The following is a 19,565-nucleotide window of genomic DNA, read 5'->3' as shown; positions in this document are numbered from 1 at the left end:
TATATACTGGGAACCGCCCAGCTTTGCAAGTGTCAGATTTTAAAGTGTACCTCAAATTTCAATGGGGTCTGTTAGGGGACAGAGGGGTTGAGTCTGGATCCCACTTAAAACTGTTCCAAGGAATATATTTTCCTTTCAAACCCCCAACCCCCGAACCTCACTGCTAAACATCCCCGTGCTGGAGAAATATCAGCGACACATTTTCTGCGGGCACTGTTATAAACAATAGGGTGAATTCACCCTAATAATGCGGGGCCCATCTCTTCCCCAGCGCCTCATGGGAGCAGCGTGTGGGGTATTTTCTGTAAGGTTTGTCCTTGTGCTTTTGGGGTTACACTTGCAAACCTGTTAAATATCTTATACTATGAGACAGACATTAGACACGTCAGACAAGGGGTTATATGGTAGAGTGCCTTCAATTGATCGAAAATCCCATAGACGCTGCTAAATAGAACTGGGGATTTCAGTATTTGAACGAGGTTTATTATTCGGCAGCCATAAATATTTGTCATATTGAAACATTGTGTTCAAATGTAAAAGGCTACGAGTGTTTAAACTGCTATCAAAATTAAAGTAAACAAGGGGAACGAGTCAACAAAATATTTACTTGTAATTAAGTTAAATCGAAGTAATAAAAGCCACAGCGTATAATTAAAAACGGATTGAATCTGGCAATTAGCCTTGTGCCTCCCCAGGTAATAAACAGGCTAAATATATAAATTTAGATACTCAGTATTAATGCACAATGAAACTGCAACCGGAAGTGATTTTATTCTGGAGGTGATGTCATGAGCTTGGAGCGATGACATCACTTCTAGAAAAAGCGCCTCACGTGATTTATGTATTTATTTTGTGCGTGAACACGGCATAAACATGTGTATTATGATGTAGTCTGCGTGGAAATTGCAGCCGGCCGTAAGAATTTCTAGATTGAGCCAGATGAATCCGCCATTATATCCGGTCTTGGACCAGTTGGACTAGTTAAACAGCCGTTAATCATTGGTTAGTATAACTGAAGAAGCCGGTTATCACGGGTAGAACTGACCCAGCCATTCTTTTCCAGATACAAATGATCCAGACTATGTTTCCGGGACGGCCCAGTAGGAGAAGCCGTTATTACACCCGGTTAGTGGACCAGTCCCATCTCCTGGCCAGTTGTGTTGGCTTCATTCTTCTGGCAGACGTTGATGGCTTCAAGATGCAGCTGAACATTGGGTCTCCACGGGACTGTGTTTGGGAAGGTGTTGAGATGGAGACGGCTCTCACCTTACAAGAAAGCGTCACACCATTCCTTCAGGCAGCCGTAACAATCCCGGGACTGCTTGGCATTAGCTGAGCAGGTATCCTTTAACCACTCCCTAAAAAGCTCGTCGTCCTTCTTCAACACAAGGAACTGACCTAGAACTACGTAAGCCTGGAGAAGAGAGGGGTGACACAAAAAAGAGCCATGAGTCTCTCTCCCACCACAGGGTGACACAGTGACACAGTCAGAAGGGAGCTATGAGTCTGTCCCTCCCACCGCAAGGTGACATCGTGAGAAAAAAAAGGACACATGGCCCACCCGTTATTAGGATCATGTGTAAGACACTTCGTGTCACTGTCACCTTGTCAAACCCTTTGTCCTCCAGCCTCTTTCCCAGTACGTCCCCGATGCCGGCCAGACACTGCACAGGCTTCTCCCCCATGGGTTCGGCCACGAAATCCCGGTGTTTCTGTGATGTAGATGACATCTTCTCTACGTCCCACTGACCTGGGGGCACAAAATTACTATTCACATGGGGGCAGCGTATACCATAGCAAGGTACACAACAAGAGGCTCAGACTTCTGCGTGTGTGTGTTCAAACAAGTATAGAGTTGATATAAAAACTAATACTAAACATACAAAGCACAAATAGAATGGTAAATCTGTGTGTATAAAAGGTGTGTGTTATATATATATACACACACACACACACACACACACAGTAAAATTATATATATATATATTTTATATATAGTATAAAAGTGTAACTACAAATATTGTCACATACCTAGTGTTCTGGGAAAAACTCGTAACAATAAAGAGTAATAGATAGACTATAATAAAAACACTGAGGAATAACCCAGTGTGTCACTATTATGTATACAACAAACGACAGAGAAGCCCAATGCTACATCCAATGTGCCAAAAATACACAGTGAAATACTTATATATTCTCTTGAAAAAGGGTCATTTAGTTAAACCCTTTGGCCAAAGTGTTATAAGCCTGCAGCCACATCACGGCATGACCAGTGTGCAGCCACATCACGGCATGACCAGTGTGCAGCCACATCACGGCATGACCAGTGTGCAGGTCCTAACACTACCAAAGGGTTTAACTAAATGACCCTTTTCAAGAGAATATATAAGTATTTCACTGTGTATTTTTGGCACATTGGATGTAGCATTGGGCTTTTCTGTCTTTTGTTGTATACTGCTGCGGTCAAGTTTATTCGAGCATTTGCCCGTTCTTGGCCGCAGCAGTAGCCTGGCGCGCGCCGGAGGGTGCCGGGCGCGCGCCGAAGCAGCGGAAGAGCGCCCTCCGATCGGGGCGCTCTCCCTACCGCTGCCGGGTCCGCCGGGTCCCCCGGAACCCCCTGCCGCCGTCCCGCGATCGCGGGACACCAGGGCTCCCTCGGGGAGCCCTGGACGCGCGTGCAGGGGGCGCAGGCTCCCGATGACGCGCGACCGCGCGGCACGCCGAGGGGCGGCCACTAGCAAGCCGGGAAATCTCCCGGCTTGCGGTACCGGCCACACTTTAATAAAGTGTGTCGATAGTGTACATATGCCACGCTCACTAGCTCTCCTTTTGACACTATATAAATATAATAATAACAACACTATAACAGTGTCACTGTTCTGTCCCTGGGCAGGGAGAGAGGGAGAGAGAGACAGGATAGATAGAGACAGATAGGATATAGAGAGAGTGATAGAGATAGGAGATAAATAGATATAGCTAGATTAGAGATATATAGATAAAGATAGATAGAAATATATATATATATATATATATATATATATATATATATATATATAAATCCCTTCTTAATCAATTGATATATGCTGAAAAGTCAATGAGATGAAATAAAAGCTTCTGTCGACAACTTGGCGCCCGCAGAGATCACCTGACTGACCCCCCAGATAATCAGCGTCTACAGCAAACATGCGTAGAGAAGGGCCTGAGTATCTGCATAGATACTGTATGTAATGGCGGTACTCACGTATATATATATGTTTGAATCCAGGCCGTTCGGAGCTCCGTGCGCGCGGACCGCAGATCGTGTTGAAAATAGAAGAAACAAAAAGGAAATAATGGCGGCGTACACGGGAAAAAGCTCAGAGCAGAGTGCCGGGTACAAAGGAGGCAAAATAAATCCTCCTACGCGTTCCGCACCTGCACACCTGCACAAGGAGTGACTAATATACACATATTCGGCATATTTATAGTGTTGGAAACTGGAAAGTCAAACCGGTGCCCGACAGCGCAGAAAAGCCCAGAGGGAAGGCGCGTCACAGGCAACCATTTAAACATTTGCATATACAGTGTCTTAGTAAGTTCAAAACCCAAACTACGTTCTGTATATATATTTGTGTCACTAGGACGGCTACCGGGATAGTGACATCATGTATACAGCAAGACAAGAGTCCCAATGCTACATCCAATAGGACTCATTATATAGTACATTACTGTGTATTTTATCTGTATTCTTTCTTCATAAATATGGGTCATTTAGTCCAATAATTTGGTTACAATATTTTGCTACGCCCACGTCACGGTAACCCTGTTTCAGTAGTTCCTACACTACCAATATTATACTGTATATCTCCCGCTGCAGAGAGACAAGGAAGCAGAATTCTGCAGCCAAAGGCACGGGGTGTGTGACATGCATGCGGTGCATAAGGGGTTAACATTAACACGCACTATAGGCACTACAGTAAGTGTGAGCTGCAGGGCAGTTACAACTGGTTAGAAATCAGACGTGCCCTAATAATTATAGGGAGAAAAATCTAAGAGTGTAAAAAATAATTATATATACTGTATATATTATATTATATTCTAGTGAATATCAGGCGCACAAAATCTTTCCACGTAGAAGCACAGAGACATTGTGATCCATTTCCAACTCTCTCCATTCTCTCATAGCTAATGTGTTAATGTCTTGTATGGCACAAAGTTGCAAGTGGTTCAAACATTGATATGTTGTATCTCTTTCAATTGAGCATAAGTAGAGGAGCAATTCTCGCCCCCTTCAATGGTATATTGTCATATTAACCCTCTGTTCACAGATCTACTTTAACATTGTTTTATTTCTAAAATTTGCGCCGGATGCAACTGATCTACTATATATTTCTGAAAGCACTGTATGTTTGTCTGAAAGCACTGTATGTTTGTCTGAAAGCACTGTATGTTTGTCTGAAAGCACTGTATGTTTGTCTGCATGGCCTGTGTCCCTAGGGCCAATCGCATTGCACCTTTGGCCTGTCACTCCGCCTCAGGCCATGCCCGCCCCCACACACCTCTCATTGGCCTGCGGCCAACACCACTGACACACTGTCCCACCCCTCACTGACTCTCATTGGCCTGCGGCCAACACCACTGACACACTGTCCCACCCCTCACTGACTCTCATTGACCTGCGGCCAACACCACTGACACACTGTCCCACCCCTCAGTGACCTTTGGGAACACTTCAAAGCACCTAACACTCACTGCTCTGGGAGATTTGGGAACGCTACACAGCACCTAATCCTCACTGCTCTGGGACCACGTTTCAAAGCAACGAATCCTCACTGCTCTGGGGCCACCTCTCAACCCACAAAACCCTCACCGCCTGCTACCACAGATCAGGTACAGAATCTGAACTATATAAACATTGCTTTCAGCACTCCAACATTACACACGCTCACACAACACCGCACGATCACCTCCACACACCGCACGAACACGCAGCGCATACCGACGGACAATGCCTCTTAAAAACACCCCCCTCGACCACCACCCCCCCCCAACCTCATGCACACCACGAATGCACGCCACAGCTCTCCCACTACCGCAGCCCCTCACACCCCCCCCCCCCACACGAACAGCCACCGCACGCTGCTCCTCCGGAGGCCGCAAAAACCACACAACCTCATGCACACCACGAACGCACGCCACAGCTCTCCCGCTACCGAAGCCCCTCACCCCCCCCCCCACCCGAACAGCCAACGCACGCTGCTCCTCCGCAGCCCCTCACCCCCCCCCCCCACCCGAACAGCCAACGCACGCTGCTCCTCCGCAGCCCCTCACCCCCCCCACCCGAACAGCCAACGCACGCTGCTCCTCCGCAGCCCCTCACCCCCCCCCCCCCACCCGAACAGCCAACGCACGCTGCTCCTCCGCAGCCCCTCACCCCCCCCACCCGAACAGCCAACGCACGCTGCTCCTCCGCAGCCCCTCACCCCCCCCCCCCACCCGAACACCCAACGCACGCTGCTCCTCCGCAGCCCCTCACCCCCCCCCACCCGAACAGCCAACGCACGCTGCTCCTCCGCAGCCCCTCACCCCCCCCCCACCCGAACACCCAACGCACGCTGCTCCTCCGCAGCCCCTCACCCCCCCCCCCCCCCACCCGAACAGCCAACGAACTGGAGCTGCGCAGGGGGGGAGGCGGAGAGGGACGTGGAGAGAGGAGGGAGCAGGAGGTTTTGGTCCCGGGCAGCGCCGGGTCTCTCAGCTAGTATATATATAGTACGTTTCCATCCAGCAGGGCAGCAGGGCAGCAAAGAGAGGCAGCACTCAGAGAGGTAAGTCATCAAAATAATGTATTGAAACAGACACAAAAATCCGACGTTTCGATCCCCAGAGGGATCTTTTTCCTTGGGGTGTGCATATATATATATATATATATATATATATATATATATATATATATATATATATATACATACATACATACATACATATATATATATATATACACACACACCCACACACACAAATATATATATATATATATATATATATATATATATATATATATATATATATATATATATATATATATATATATATATATATACACACACACACGCACAAACACACTTTCCCAGGTACTGCTGCAGCGGTAAATGTATCTCCACCTCTTGGGAAATGACTATGTTATTTGCACCATTTGGGACGTCTCTAGTCCCAGGTTTGAGATGAAATTGAATAGGATTAGATAGGACTGACACGTAGAAACTTCCTGCTTGTGGCTCCGTTTATAGCGCCAGTGACAGCGACGTCAAAACAAATGTATTTATACCATCGCATGCGCTTATAGTAGGCGCGACGGCTTGGTTGCGATCGCTGGAAGTCGCTTCTGTTTGATTTTTCCAGCGACCGCAGCGTGACGTCAGCGTCGCTATAAGCGCAGCTTAGGGGATCACTCGCTCTTAGGACGAGAGAGATCTGACACCGACATGTTAAGAAAGTTCAATGTGATGGACAGACGCCGTAATAAAATCTAACAGTTATACGTTCCTCTTTATGGATAATTGGATTTTTATAATATATATGTAGCCAGGTCACCTTTTTCCCTCCTTCACCCCCCAGGGAGCCTCCGTGGCCACGGACGCTGTCGGGTACTGCCAGAGGCAAGCGGCAAACCCGACGGCCATTCAGGAGGGTGGGGGCCGAGGAGGGAGCTCGCCGGAGTGCAGGAGATCTCCGGCGGCTCTTGCACAGGGCGCCGCCATTGCGCTTCAACTCGCGCATGCGCAGTGAGTCCCCGGCGGCCCAGTTAGCTCGCGCATGCGCAGGGAGGCTGCGAGAGACAGGGCAGAGTCGCGCATGCGCAGGGAGAACCCTAGAGCCAGGGAACAGTTGCGTGAGGGCAGGGAAGGCGCAGGAGAGTCACGCGAGAGTAAGGGAAGTTAGTGAGAGGTTGCGGCGGCCATTACAGGTTTGTGTAGGCAGAGGGAAGGCACGCACGAGGCCTCAATGTTATTGTAGGGGCCTCGGGACTACAATTCCCATGAGGCATAGCGAGGCAGGCACCAGGTGCTTGATAGGAGCCAATAGGGCTGCAGGACTGCCCTGGAGGAAAGAGATACATTTCCCGGGCTTTGCATGAGTCACGTCAGTTGGAGCAGAGGAGCTGAAGGGGAAGGAAGGATGCGGGGAGTGAGTGCAGCTCCTGCATCCTGATAGGTACCCTCACCCTCCAGGTAGGCCCCAACTCCCCACCAGGTTAGTGGGTAACTGATAAGGGACGGCCCTAGATAGGGAGGTCACCCTTAGGTGTGTGTAAGGTGCAGGTTTGGCAGTGCCACAGCGGGTAGTGCTGTGCGCACTGGCAAATAGGCACAGCGTGCGAGCAGTGTGTTTGCTGCGGGTCACTCAGGTTAGTCGGTTGTTAGTGGGAGTCAGGACTGGGCCTCGTTAGGGGAGTAGGAATACTATTAACCCCTTAGGTCCCAGATAGACTCTCCCTCTCCAGTGAATGGTGTGTACCGTTCTGTGTGTGTTGTGCTGCATGTGCTGGGCGCAGTGTGTGCAGCGTGTGTGCATCCCTGCAGGCTGACAGTGTGAGCTGTGTGTCGGCTGCAGGTGCGTTAGGCTGTTAGGAGTATCTAGTAGTAGTAGTAGATACAGTTAGGGACTGGGTAGCTAGGGGAGTGGGGCAGGGTATTACTCCGCAGGCCCTAGGAGAGTTCCCCTAAGCCACCCAGGTTGCGGTTCATCAGGGACAGGCCCTAGGTTAGGGTTCCTGTCACGCTAGGATTAGTTAAGGATAGACAGGGATAGCGGCGTGGCTGTTCCTGTGGTTCGGTTGCTGTACCAAGAGACTGTTGTGTTCCCGTGAAGCGGTGGGACCCTCGTTGGGGTCCACTGCAGAAGTACCTGGATAGGATCAGACGGACGTCTGACCCTTTTAGAAGACAGTTGCAGTCCCGAGCATCGGAGTGCTCGGAAGGTACCTCTGTATATATTAAGTGCACCACCGGGCCCCAACACAGGGAAGCGCTACCCCTCACACTCACACTGGTCTTTATTGCTGTGGACATTCCAGAGACTGAGGGGAATGTGATGATAGACATGTGGGTGGGGGGGATGGTACGCAGTTGTATTGATGCACTGGTATTGATATAGTGTTTTGAAGTAAGGTGTTGTCATTGTTCATTCAGTAAACCTGTTATCCATAATACTGTGTATGTGGTTTCTGAGTGGGTTCCTATGTAGGGTCATTCTACATTTCCATAGAATCCTACATAGGTGGAGGCGCTGCAAACGAAGATCCGTTCCAGAGGATTCACCCCAGGCTCTCATTAGCGGAGGCTCAGACCTCCTGTGAGCCTGACAGGTATACGCACCACACCGGTAACACTACATGTTCTACTCACCCACACTATATATGAGATTGGGTGGGGTGGAATACCCGTTACATTTGGAGGCGCTGCTGAGAGAGACCTGGGGTGCCCTGTTTTCATTTTTCTAAATTGTGCTATTTTTGTTCGCCATGAAGAAGTCACGTGCTGATTTCCCGCCCGCGCGGGAAAATGTTGCAGACTGTCCGAGCTTGGCGGGAAACCCTAAGCCCCGCCCCCGCCAACTGAATAACTCTGTGCCGAGCCAGAGTCACTTAATGAAAGAGTGTGCTGCCCCTCCTTCAGATTCCACCAGGGGGAGTAGGCCCAGTGCGCCTTCACCCGTAACTGCTGTCTCCATCAAAGAAAGTACGGGATGCAAAGAAAATTGCTCGCCGTCATATGGACTATGGCAGACTAAGGCCGGGTGCGTATCCTTTTTGTTGTGCCCGTGTATGATCGAATCATTGAGTCCGTCGGGTAGTATGAACTTTGGTGTTTTGACGTGCCTGATAAAGGGGCGGTTGGAAGACGCGAACGAGGATGGGTGCCGGGAATGTTTCTGTAACAACGGTGACTGCTCCTTTTGTAAATTGGCCTGGGGACGCATGTGTGGCTGCTGCAGGATACCGACTCTGCAACCCGTGCCGTTGGCGGCTACAGGACAGCCCGAGGAAAAGGGCACTGTGGCCGACATAAATGAAATAGACTCTTGGTTTTCTGATAATGATGATGAAACAGACTGTAAGGGAATACACCCCAATGTGTATGTGTCCTGGCACGTGCCAGGAGTGAAAGCCCTTACATTAATGTGCACATGCCTGCAAAAAGCTTATGTCCAAGGAGCCGACCTATTTCAGCTACCGCTAGATTTCAAGACCGGCACCGTGGATGGAGAACTGAGCATACAGTATTTTAGCCCCACATGTGACTGTTCTAGAGCGGCATTGGCGTGGGAGCCTCAATGTGAAGATTGCGGTGCCTGGTTCTTAAAACCTATTGTGCCCCAGCCTGAAGAGCCGGTCAGTATAACTAACCCATCTACCTTTCTCATAGACATTTCGGAGGGCCAGTGCGCCCAAGTGAACCTTCTAGACCTGGTTCCTGAGCAGGAACCACAGAACCCGGATCAGCCCATCTTGGAGCCGAGCAACACGTTGGCGGAGGATCCGATCGTGATGTTGCCAGCGGACAAGGTTGAATCCCCATCGGTGGCGATGCGCCTACCGGCGAACCACCCCAGCAGTGAGACAGAGGAATCACAGGGTAAGGTGTATATACCCCCACCTTCTTCTAGTGAATCCAGCGACCCGTCACTTGTGGTGATGCGCCTGCCGGCCGACCACTTCAGTGACACCAAGGAACACACTATCTCGGCGAATGCAGAGCCTGCTGTGGGCCCGTGTGCCCTAGAGGAAGTGTGTCCCGATGTTGCGGACCCGGCTGTGGGCCCGTGTGCCCTACAATGGTCAGTACGACCTACTACAGAGGTACAATCGGTCCTAGAATGGGGACCAGTACCTAACGCCGACAAGGGTGAGTCGACTGCCCCAGGGGTGTCGGGGGTGAGCCTCCAGGTGACCGCGGAGCACGATGGCTCCTTAAGTCTGGTCGCCCGGGCGAAGGGCTCCCCTCTTCATCGCGTCCTGGCGGAGGTGTCCTCATTAGAAGGTAGCTGTCCAGAGGAGAGAGTGGACCAGTGTCTTCCGCCGATCCTTCCGGAAGAAGGGAAGCCCATCGTCAGCCAGCCGAGTGGTAAGGAACCCCCTTGTTCCTCACAGACTCCGATGGAGGTGGCCGTGAAGAAGGCCAAAGCTATGGTTCCTGAGCGGAGTGTGAGCCCGTGTGCTCCGACACAAGTGGTCCCAGGACTGGGATCCAACGCTCCCGAGTTTTCAGCGCGTAAGTGGACTGCCCCAGAAGTGCCGGGGGCAGGTTCCGATACCACCAAGGTGGGAACTGACAGCGTCCCCGAGGACCTGTTGGCCACCATGAATCACCGCAGGGGTAAGGTGTCTACTTTTCCCCCCCTGCCAGGTGAAACCGAGACATTTCCCAGTGCTCGCTTCTCAGTGGAAGCCTCACAAGTCCGTAGGGACAAGGACTGTGTAAAGGACGATCCAGGGAGACTGGCCTCCTTTATGCCCAAAAAGGAGCGTGCCATTCGCCAGGTGGTGGACCGCGGGAAAGGTCCTGGCCTCCTGGTCTACCGCATCCCTGCCGCGGATGACCGGGTAAAGGTCTGTTTCAGAGACATTGTGCTACTCCTTCCACCAGGGGGAGGAAGTAGCGAAGAGCCAGTTGCTGTCGCTTTAGAGTGTGCTCTCCAAGAAATTTTTCTGGGGGAGGCTCACGGACGCAAAAGTGAGGTACCCCCACATGATCAGTCAGGGGCACCCCACAAATGGTCTCAGCCAGCCTCGGGTAATAATGGGTGTGATGTGCTGGGTTTCAGGGATGTTGCAGCCGATATGTTATGCGTACGGGTTATGCCACGAAAATTTTCAGTGTGTAAAATTGTACCATGCTATGTCGTTCCCCAAGCGAGGGCGTTGGGTGTTTCACCAAGGGGAGAGTGTAGCCAGGTCACCTTTTTCCCTCCTTCACCCCCCAGGGAGCCTCCGTGGCCACGGACGCTGTCGGGTACTGCCAGAGGCAAGCGGCAAACCCGACGGCCATTCAGGAGGGTGGGGGCCGAGGAGGGAGCTCGCCGGAGTGCAGGAGATCTCCGGCGGCTCTTGCACAGGGCGCCGCCATTGCGCTTCAACTCGCGCATGCGCAGTGAGTCCCCGGCGGCCCAGTTAGCTCGCGCATGCGCAGGGAGGCTGCGAGAGACAGGGCAGAGTCGCGCATGCGCAGGGAGAACCCTAGAGCCAGGGAACAGTTGCGTGAGGGCAGGGAAGGCGCAGGAGAGTCACGCGAGAGTAAGGGAAGTTAGTGAGAGGTTGCGGCGGCCATTACAGGTTTGTGTAGGCAGAGGGAAGGCACGCACGAGGCCTCAATGTTATTGTAGGGGCCTCGGGACTACAATTCCCATGAGGCATAGCGAGGCAGGCACCAGGTGCTTGATAGGAGCCAATAGGGCTGCAGGACTGCCCTGGAGGAAAGAGATACATTTCCCGGGCTTTGCATGAGTCACGTCAGTTGGAGCAGAGGAGCTGAAGGGGAAGGAAGGATGCGGGGAGTGAGTGCAGCTCCTGCATCCTGATAGGTACCCTCACCCTCCAGGTAGGCCCCAACTCCCCACCAGGTTAGTGGGTAACTGATAAGGGACGGCCCTAGATAGGGAGGTCACCCTTAGGTGTGTGTAAGGTGCAGGTTTGGCAGTGCCACAGCGGGTAGTGCTGTGCGCACTGGCAAATAGGCACAGCGTGCGAGCAGTGTGTTTGCTGCGGGTCACTCAGGTTAGTCGGTTGTTAGTGGGAGTCAGGACTGGGCCTCGTTAGGGGAGTAGGAATACTATTAACCCCTTAGGTCCCAGATAGACTCTCCCTCTCCAGTGAATGGTGTGTACCGTTCTGTGTGTGTTGTGCTGCATGTGCTGGGCGCAGTGTGTGCAGCGTGTGTGCATCCCTGCAGGCTGACAGTGTGAGCTGTGTGTCGGCTGCAGGTGCGTTAGGCTGTTAGGAGTATCTAGTAGTAGTAGTAGATACAGTTAGGGACTGGGTAGCTAGGGGAGTGGGGCAGGGTATTACTCCGCAGGCCCTAGGAGAGTTCCCCTAAGCCACCCAGGTTGCGGTTCATCAGGGACAGGCCCTAGGTTAGGGTTCCTGTCACGCTAGGATTAGTTAAGGATAGACAGGGATAGCGGCGTGGCTGTTCCTGTGGTTCGGTTGCTGTACCAAGAGACTGTTGTGTTCCCGTGAAGCGGTGGGACCCTCGTTGGGGTCCACTGCAGAAGTACCTGGATAGGATCAGACGGACGTCTGACCCTTTTAGAAGACAGTTGCAGTCCCGAGCATCGGAGTGCTCGGAAGGTACCTCTGTATATATTAAGTGCACCACCGGGCCCCAACACAGGGAAGCGCTACCCCTCACACTCACACTGGTCTTTATTGCTGTGGACATTCCAGAGACTGAGGGGAATGTGATGATAGACATGTGGGTGGGGGGGATGGTACGCAGTTGTATTGATGCACTGGTATTGATATAGTGTTTTGAAGTAAGGTGTTGTCATTGTTCATTCAGTAAACCTGTTATCCATAATACTGTGTATGTGGTTTCTGAGTGGGTTCCTATGTAGGGTCATTCTACATTTCCATAGAATCCTACATAGGTGGAGGCGCTGCAAACGAAGATCCGTTCCAGAGGATTCACCCCAGGCTCTCATTAGCGGAGGCTCAGACCTCCTGTGAGCCTGACAGGTATACGCACCACACCGGTAACACTACATGTTCTACTCACCCACACTATATATGAGATTGGGTGGGGTGGAATACCCGTTACATATATATTGTAAGAAACCGGGGAACTCCTCCCTCAAGGAGGGTTCCCCCCTTACCTCTCTCCAGCCAGCGTCCCGCGGTGGGGGTTAGCCGCCAGAGACGGGGACCTCCTCCCGCCACGCTGATCTCCGCTCCCGCCGATCCGCTCCCCCGACTCCAGGTGCATGCCGGTCTCCTCCCCCCGCTGTCGCTCCAGCGTCAGTAAGGGCGCGCTCGCACGCAGGGCTTCTTCTGCCCTCACACGCAATGAGGTCCCGCCTCCCGCTCGGGCCGCGTGCCCCCCTCGCACACAGCACACACACACGAGACGCAGGCACCGCCCACAAGCAGTACAGCAGGGGTAATTATCCACCTCACCTGCTACCTCCTGTTTTGCCCTATCACTGCCCTCGCTGGGGCCACTCCACCGGTTTCCATTGGTCCCTGGTCCTTTTTATGCCCATCTCAGCCATTCCTTCTTTGGCTGAGCATATTTCCTGGTAGCCTTGTGTTTCCCACGTTCGTGCCTTGCCTTGTCCCTAGTGCTTTCACCTCGCTCTCGTATTCTCTCCTGTTTACCGACCCGGCTTGACTTAGGACCCTCTCTGGAAATCGACCCTGCTTGCCTCCTGACCATCCGACTTCTCCAGCCCTTGACCTCGGCTTTCGGACACTGACCAACCACCCGGATCCAACCCACGACCACAGCTCTTGACACCGAGCACTCTCCTGGCTCCTCCCTACTATCCGGCAAGTATCTGGACTAACGCTATCTCTTCCGATCAGACCCGGCTACGCTGACTGTCCACCTTCCAGGCGTGCCTCCGCAGCAGCGGGTGCAAGTTTTATCCTTCCCAACTCAGTTCCGGGGTCCCTCCTTGTTCGTGGTGAGTGCAAGCGTCACACACACACACACACACACACACACACACACACACACACACACACGCAGTTCTCGTTTTACAACGCTTCGTTTTACAACGAATGGCTTATCCAGCGCTATGCAATGCGTACCTATGTTCATTTTTGCAACGCCAAAACGGCTTATCCAACGCTCTTACGACGCTTTGCAAAGTTGTTTATGTGTATATATTATACTATATATTATATTTTTATATTATATATTATGTTATATTATATATATAATACAGTATATGCACTATATAATTTAGGTGTGTGCTGCATATTTATTGTCTGATTAAAATATTTGGGGTATTTTAGCATTAAAAATTCCTTCAGGAACGGAACCTTTCATTTAAACAGTGTTCCTGTGGGAAAACGTGTTTCGCTTTACAACGTTTCGCTATCCAACACCATTTTGAGTAACGCATTGTGTCGGATAACCGAGGACTGCCTGTATATATATATATACACATACAAAATACAAAAAGTTCAGGGCACTGTTGCAGGGTACATGCAACTACACACGCGGCTTTCTTGACCAGGCTTATTTATTTAGCCTTGCAAAATATACAGCACACAAAACAAAAATAGCTTCTTATCAGCAACAAAAGGAAAATGGCTTTTCTTCAGCAGACAGACAAAAACAGTTTCTCTTTAGCAGACAGTGTATATGGCAGTTACCCTTCTCTATGCAGGGCACAGACAGTTCACAATTCATCTACTTTTCTAATCAGACCTTGTATCAGGAAATCTCTCCAGCAATCTCTTTAGCAGCTTACTCCTCACTCCTCAACAGACAGCCTCCATGTGTTTACAGACTGGGTTTTAACACACCTTGATTAGGCAGCTGGGATCCAACTAATTGTCCTGAGGTTCCCAGCTGAAGTTAACCTAGTCAGTGCTGCACTGCAGATTAGACATAGGTTTTCCAGGCATATAACTGGTGGCTTTTGTTTACCCTTTCTGTCATGGAACAAGAACTACATTTCTGACTCACCCCCTCTCTCCTGTGCAGTTTCTGCCTGTCAGATCTTATTCCCAGCTGCATGGAGTTTGCACACACATACTGTGCCTGTGTAACTTGCAACAATGTTGTATTTCTTGCCTCTGGGCATGGAAGCAGTGAGCTGCTACTGCAGCCCCTGAGATACTCACCAGAATGGGCTAATCTGCCCCCTCTCCTGTATGGCCTAGATAGTCTGTCCCAAGGCTATTCCCTTTACCCACACTGCCCCTCACTTCCTTTTCCACCCTGGAGACAGTGAGTACAGAACCCCTTCTCTGTTCATCCATGGTGAGGCCATCTCTTTTTACCGGTTTCTAACTAATAATCAACACTACATACCATCCACAAGTATCTGTATCCTGCTGCTTTTCCCAATAAAGTGGAGGAAATATTACAGGGCTTGGAGTGATTTAAAAGGGAACTGTGTTAATGCTATCGGGAGCCATTCACACATCAAACGTGACCCTGGCTTCAGAAAACTGTCACAGCACTCAAATTAGTTAAAAAAAAAAAGAATAAATGACTTATCTTGAGATCAGGGTCCCTGCAGAGCAGCTGGGACCACCATCCAGCAGCGAAATAGCACAAAGTCAACGAATTCTGCAGCAGTCTCTGGTAAATATAAATCAGATTTAATGCATCAGGCAAGCACAAGGGGTCAGTACAAGAATGGGGGGGGGGGGGTGGCGACGTTTCGGATCTAGGAGCTAGATAAAGGGCTGGGAGGTCTGAAACATCGCTCCCCCATTCTTGTACTGACCCCTTGTGCTTGCCTGATGCATTCAATCTGATTTATATTTACCAGAGACTGCTACAGAATTCTTTGACTTTTGTGCTATATGTAAATATATATATACAACTAACTGAGCGGACTGGCCACCTGCCCACTTATATTTTCCTAGTGGAATATTGCAATAAAGAAATGTTACTGTTATATATGATATATTCATATATTATACAGTATTTAGAAGAGGGTGAGGTCATATCTTACCTCACACCTCACACCTGGAACAGTCTACAGGAGACTCTCACAGCCACCACCAGTCTTAAATTCTTTCAAAAATAAGGCTGTCTCACATTTTAATCTGGTCTGTAACTGTTACATACGCCTATAAGGCTGCGTCCATGGAAGGACAAGCAGCGCTGAGCCGTGCGGACGCTCCGCGCTGAGCCTCGGCATCCTCAATGAGGTTGCCTTGAGAGGGGCTCACGCGAGCGTCCGCAGGCGTGCTCAGGAGTTGGATTTTTCAGCCGACAGCCAAAGCAGTTTTTCAGCGCGCCGTCGGCTGAAAACATCCAATCAACGCAAAGCAGCGGCAACGTCACGGCGTTGACGTCGGTGCGTCGCGGGCTATTGGCCCAGCGACGTCACTGCCCCGCCTCCCGATCGCGAACCCTGTTTGCCTAATGTAACCATTTATTTGTATAGAAAACATCCTCCTAAAACTAAAAGGAACCGGCACTGCAGAAGTCTTCATTAAAAAAAAAGAGATTTTAATCCACATAGATCAACGTTTCGGTCAAACACACTGTCCTTTGTCTCATTGTATTACTTCCTGGTAAAACATTTTATAAATAAATAATATCTGAGTTTGTGAGGATGGAAATAATCAATGAAGTTCCCCGACTCTCGCTTTCCGACCCTCGCTTCCCCGACCCTCGCTTCCCGACCCTCGCTTCCCCGACCCTCGCTTCCCCGACCCTCGCTTTCCCGACCCTCGCTTCCCCGACCCTCGCTTCCCCGACCCTCGCTTCCCCGACTCTCGCTTCCCCGACCCTCGCTTCCCCGACCCTCGCTTTCCCGACCCTCGCTTCCCCGACCCTCGCTTCCCCGACCCTCGCTTCCCCGACCCTCGCTTTCCCGACCCTCGCTTTCCCGACCCTCGCTTCCCCGACCCTCGCTTCCCCGACCCTCGCTTCCCCGACCCTCGCTTCCCCGACCCTCGCTTCCCCGACCCTCGCTTCCCGACCCTCGCTTCCCCGACCCTCGCTATCCCGACCCTCGCTTCCCCGACCCTCGCTTCCCCGACCCTCGCTTCCCCGACCCTCGCTTCCCCGACTCTCGCTTCCCGACCCTCGCTTCCCCGACCCTCGCTATCCCGACCCTCGCTTCCCCGACCCTCGCTTCCCCGACCCTCGCTTCCCCGACTCTCGCTTCCCCGACTCTCGCTTCCCCGACCCTCGCTTCCCCGACTCTCGCTTCCCCGACCCTCGCTTCCCCGACCCTCGCTATCCCGACCCTCGCTTCCCCGACCCTCGCTTCCCCGACCCTCGCTTCCCCGACTCTCGCTTCCCCGACTCTCGCTTCCCCGACCCTCGCTTCCCCGACCCTCGCTTCCCCGACTCTCGCTTCCCCGACTCTCGCTTCCCGACCCTCGCTTCCCCGACCCTCGCTTCCCCGACCCTCGCTTCCCCGACCTTTCCCTGACCCTCGCTTTCCCAACTCCCGCTTCCCCGACTCTCGCTTCCCCGACCCTCGCTTCCCCGACCCTCGCTTCCCAGACCCTCGCTTCCCAGACCCTCGCTTCCCCGACCCTCGCTTCCCAGACCCTCGCTTCCCAGACCCTCGCTTCCCCGACCCTCTCTTCCCCGACCTTCCCCAACTCTCGCTTCCCCGACCCTCGCCTTCCCAACTCTCGCTTCCCCGACCCCTGCTTTCCCAGCTCTCGCTTCCCCGACCCCCGCTTCCCCGACCCTCGCTTTCCCAAATCTCGCTTTCCCAACCCCCGCTTCCCCGACCCTGGCTTTCCCAACTCTCACTTCCCCGACCCTCGCTTCCACAACTCTCGCTTCCCCGAACCCCGCTTCCCCGACCCTCGCTTCCCCGACCCTCGCTTCCCCGACCCTCGCTTCCCCGACCCTGGCTTTCCCAACTCTCGCTTCCCCGACCCTCGCTTCCCCAACTCTCGCTTCCCCGACCCCCGCTTCCCCGACCCTCGCTTCCCCGACCCTTGCTTCCCCAACTCTTGCTTCCCCCACCCCCGCTTCCCCGACCCTCGCTTCCCCGCCCCTGGCTTTCCCGGCCCTCGCTTCCCTGACCCTTGCTTCCCCAACGCTCGCTTCGCACCCTGCATTTCCTCATCTCCACCTCCCCACCTTTCATCTCAACAAATGCCTTGACTATATGGTTCCATGGTGTAATGGTTAGCACTCTGGACTCTGAATCCAGCGATCCGAGTTCAAATCTCGGTGGAACCTGAATTTTATATATTTATTTTTTTTCATTTGTGATTTTTGTCAAATTGTGTATTTTTCTGAGGAGCCGGGGTCAATTTAGGTATAAACTGAAACTATTCCTGGTGCTAGTGTATTGTGAGAGTGTAGGGGTGTGAGTGCTCACTCGTAGTCAGGACCGGCGCAAGGGTTTCATGCGCCCTAGCTGAAACTTAAAATTTGCGCCCCAAAAATAAAATAGTGATAAAATAAATAGCATAGCAATCGGGGGTGCGACCGCGCCTCAGCGCGACGCAAAATAAAAATAATAGGGCGCTAAATAGGACAAAAAAAAAGAATTAAACAAAATGATAACTAAATAAAAAAATAATAAGAGAAAATAAGAAATGATTATTAATGCGCCCCTAGGACCTTTGCGCCCTAGGTTCGCCTAATAGACGGGCCGGCCCTGCATCTTAGTGAGTGACCACATGTGAATTTACAAATCTCACTGTGTGTGAATGTCTGTATTTTAGTGGCTCTGAAATCTAGGCCCAATATGAAGCAGTTACGGCTTATGGCTTATTATTGGGCGGCCATTTCAATTTCCTTTATAAGCCAGGAAGTAATACTGGTAACTTTATATATGTCTCTAGTAGAAAATATGTGCTGGGCTGAACAGGGATTGAACATATACACCCGAGGTGGGCTGAGGTGAGTGAAGCCGCAGAAGGTGATAGTGCTGAGGTGAGTAAGGCCGAGTCCATAGACGGACAGGCCGTGCTGAGCCGTGCTGAGCCGTGCGGACGCTCCGCGCTGAGCCCCTGCATCCTCAATGAGGATGCCTTGAGAGGGGGCTCACGCGAGCGTCCGCAGGCGTGCTGACGAGATGGAGGTTTCAGCCGAGCGCCAAGCTGTTTTTCAGCGCGCCGTCGGCTGAAAACCTCCAATCACAGCACAGCAGCGTCAACGTCACGGCGCCGTGACGTCGGCGTCAGTGCGTTTCGGGGGGCGATTGGCTCAGCGTTGTCACTGCCCCGCCTCCAACCACCTCCCCCCGGCTCCGATCGTGCCCGCTGGCCGTGGTTGCCACCTCTCCGGGTTTCACCCGGAGACTTCGGGTTTGGCATCCCCTTCTCCGGGCTACGGGCTTGTCCCTGAAGTCTCCGGGTGGGCGGGTTGTTACAGACAGCGCAGCATAGTAAGTGGCTTCTCATTGCTACATCATACATCACTCACAGATCATTTCTCACAGGACTACCTGCAGAACTAATTTCCTCCCTTCGCTGCCTACTACATCCGGGTCACAGCCCCATGCGCTACTGCGCATGCTCTACTGCGCATGCTCTCTCTCTCCCCCCTCTCTCTCTTCTCCCCCCCCTCTCTCTCTTCTCCCCCCCTCTCTCTCTCTTCTCCCCCCCTCTCTCTCTCTTCTCCCCCCCCTCTCTCTCTCTTCTTCACCCTCCTCTCTCTTCTCTCCCCTCTCTCTCTTCTCTCCCCTCTCTCTTCTCTCCCCCCTCTCTCTCCTCCCCCCTCTCTATCTGTTCTCCCCCCCCTCTCTCTCTTCTCCCACCTCTCTCTCTCTCTTCTCTCCTCTCTCTCTCTCTCTCTCTTCTCTCCCCCCTTTCTCTCTCTCTTCTCCCCCCCTCTCTCTTCTCACCCCCTCTCTCTCTTCTCCCTCCTCCTCCTCTCTTCTCCCCTCTCTCTTCTCTCCTCTCTCTCTCTTCT

The 19,565-nt window shown here is 52.0% G+C and overlaps 1 protein-coding gene and 1 non-coding gene across 2 annotated transcripts; one reads left to right on the top strand and one right to left on the bottom strand.

The window, feature by feature from the left end:
* Positions 1-461: 461 nt before the first annotated feature.
* LOC142465660 (barrier-to-autointegration factor B-like) lies at positions 462-19,101 on the bottom strand. Its single transcript, XM_075569823.1, has 3 exons — positions 19,077-19,101; positions 1,605-1,750; positions 462-1,414 (listed from the first exon to the last, which is right to left on the bottom strand). Exons 1-3 carry the CDS (start codon positions 19,081-19,083, stop codon positions 1,268-1,270), a joined length of 300 nt encoding a protein of 99 aa, XP_075425938.1. The 5' UTR covers positions 19,084-19,101; the 3' UTR covers positions 462-1,267.
* TRNAQ-CUG (transfer RNA glutamine (anticodon CUG)) lies at positions 17,811-17,882 on the top strand. The gene has a single exon. It is a non-coding gene; the product is annotated as a tRNA-Gln (tRNA).
* Positions 19,102-19,565: the final 464 nt, after the last annotated feature.

The sequence above is a fragment of the Ascaphus truei genome, chromosome 14, assembly GCF_040206685.1.
Source record: "Ascaphus truei isolate aAscTru1 chromosome 14, aAscTru1.hap1, whole genome shotgun sequence".
In the NCBI taxonomy this organism is placed as follows: Eukaryota; Metazoa; Chordata; class Amphibia; order Anura; family Ascaphidae; genus Ascaphus; species Ascaphus truei.
This window is presented reverse-complemented; position numbering and strand designations above follow the sequence as displayed.

What these genes read in the sequence shown, in the direction of transcription:
- LOC142465660 (XM_075569823.1), bottom strand. An exon ending in AGGACAAAGGGTTTGACAAG is followed by an intron (nt 1,415 to 1,604) that starts GTGACAGTGACA and finishes TCTCTTCTCCAG; the next exon opens with GCTTACGTAGTTCTAGGTCA.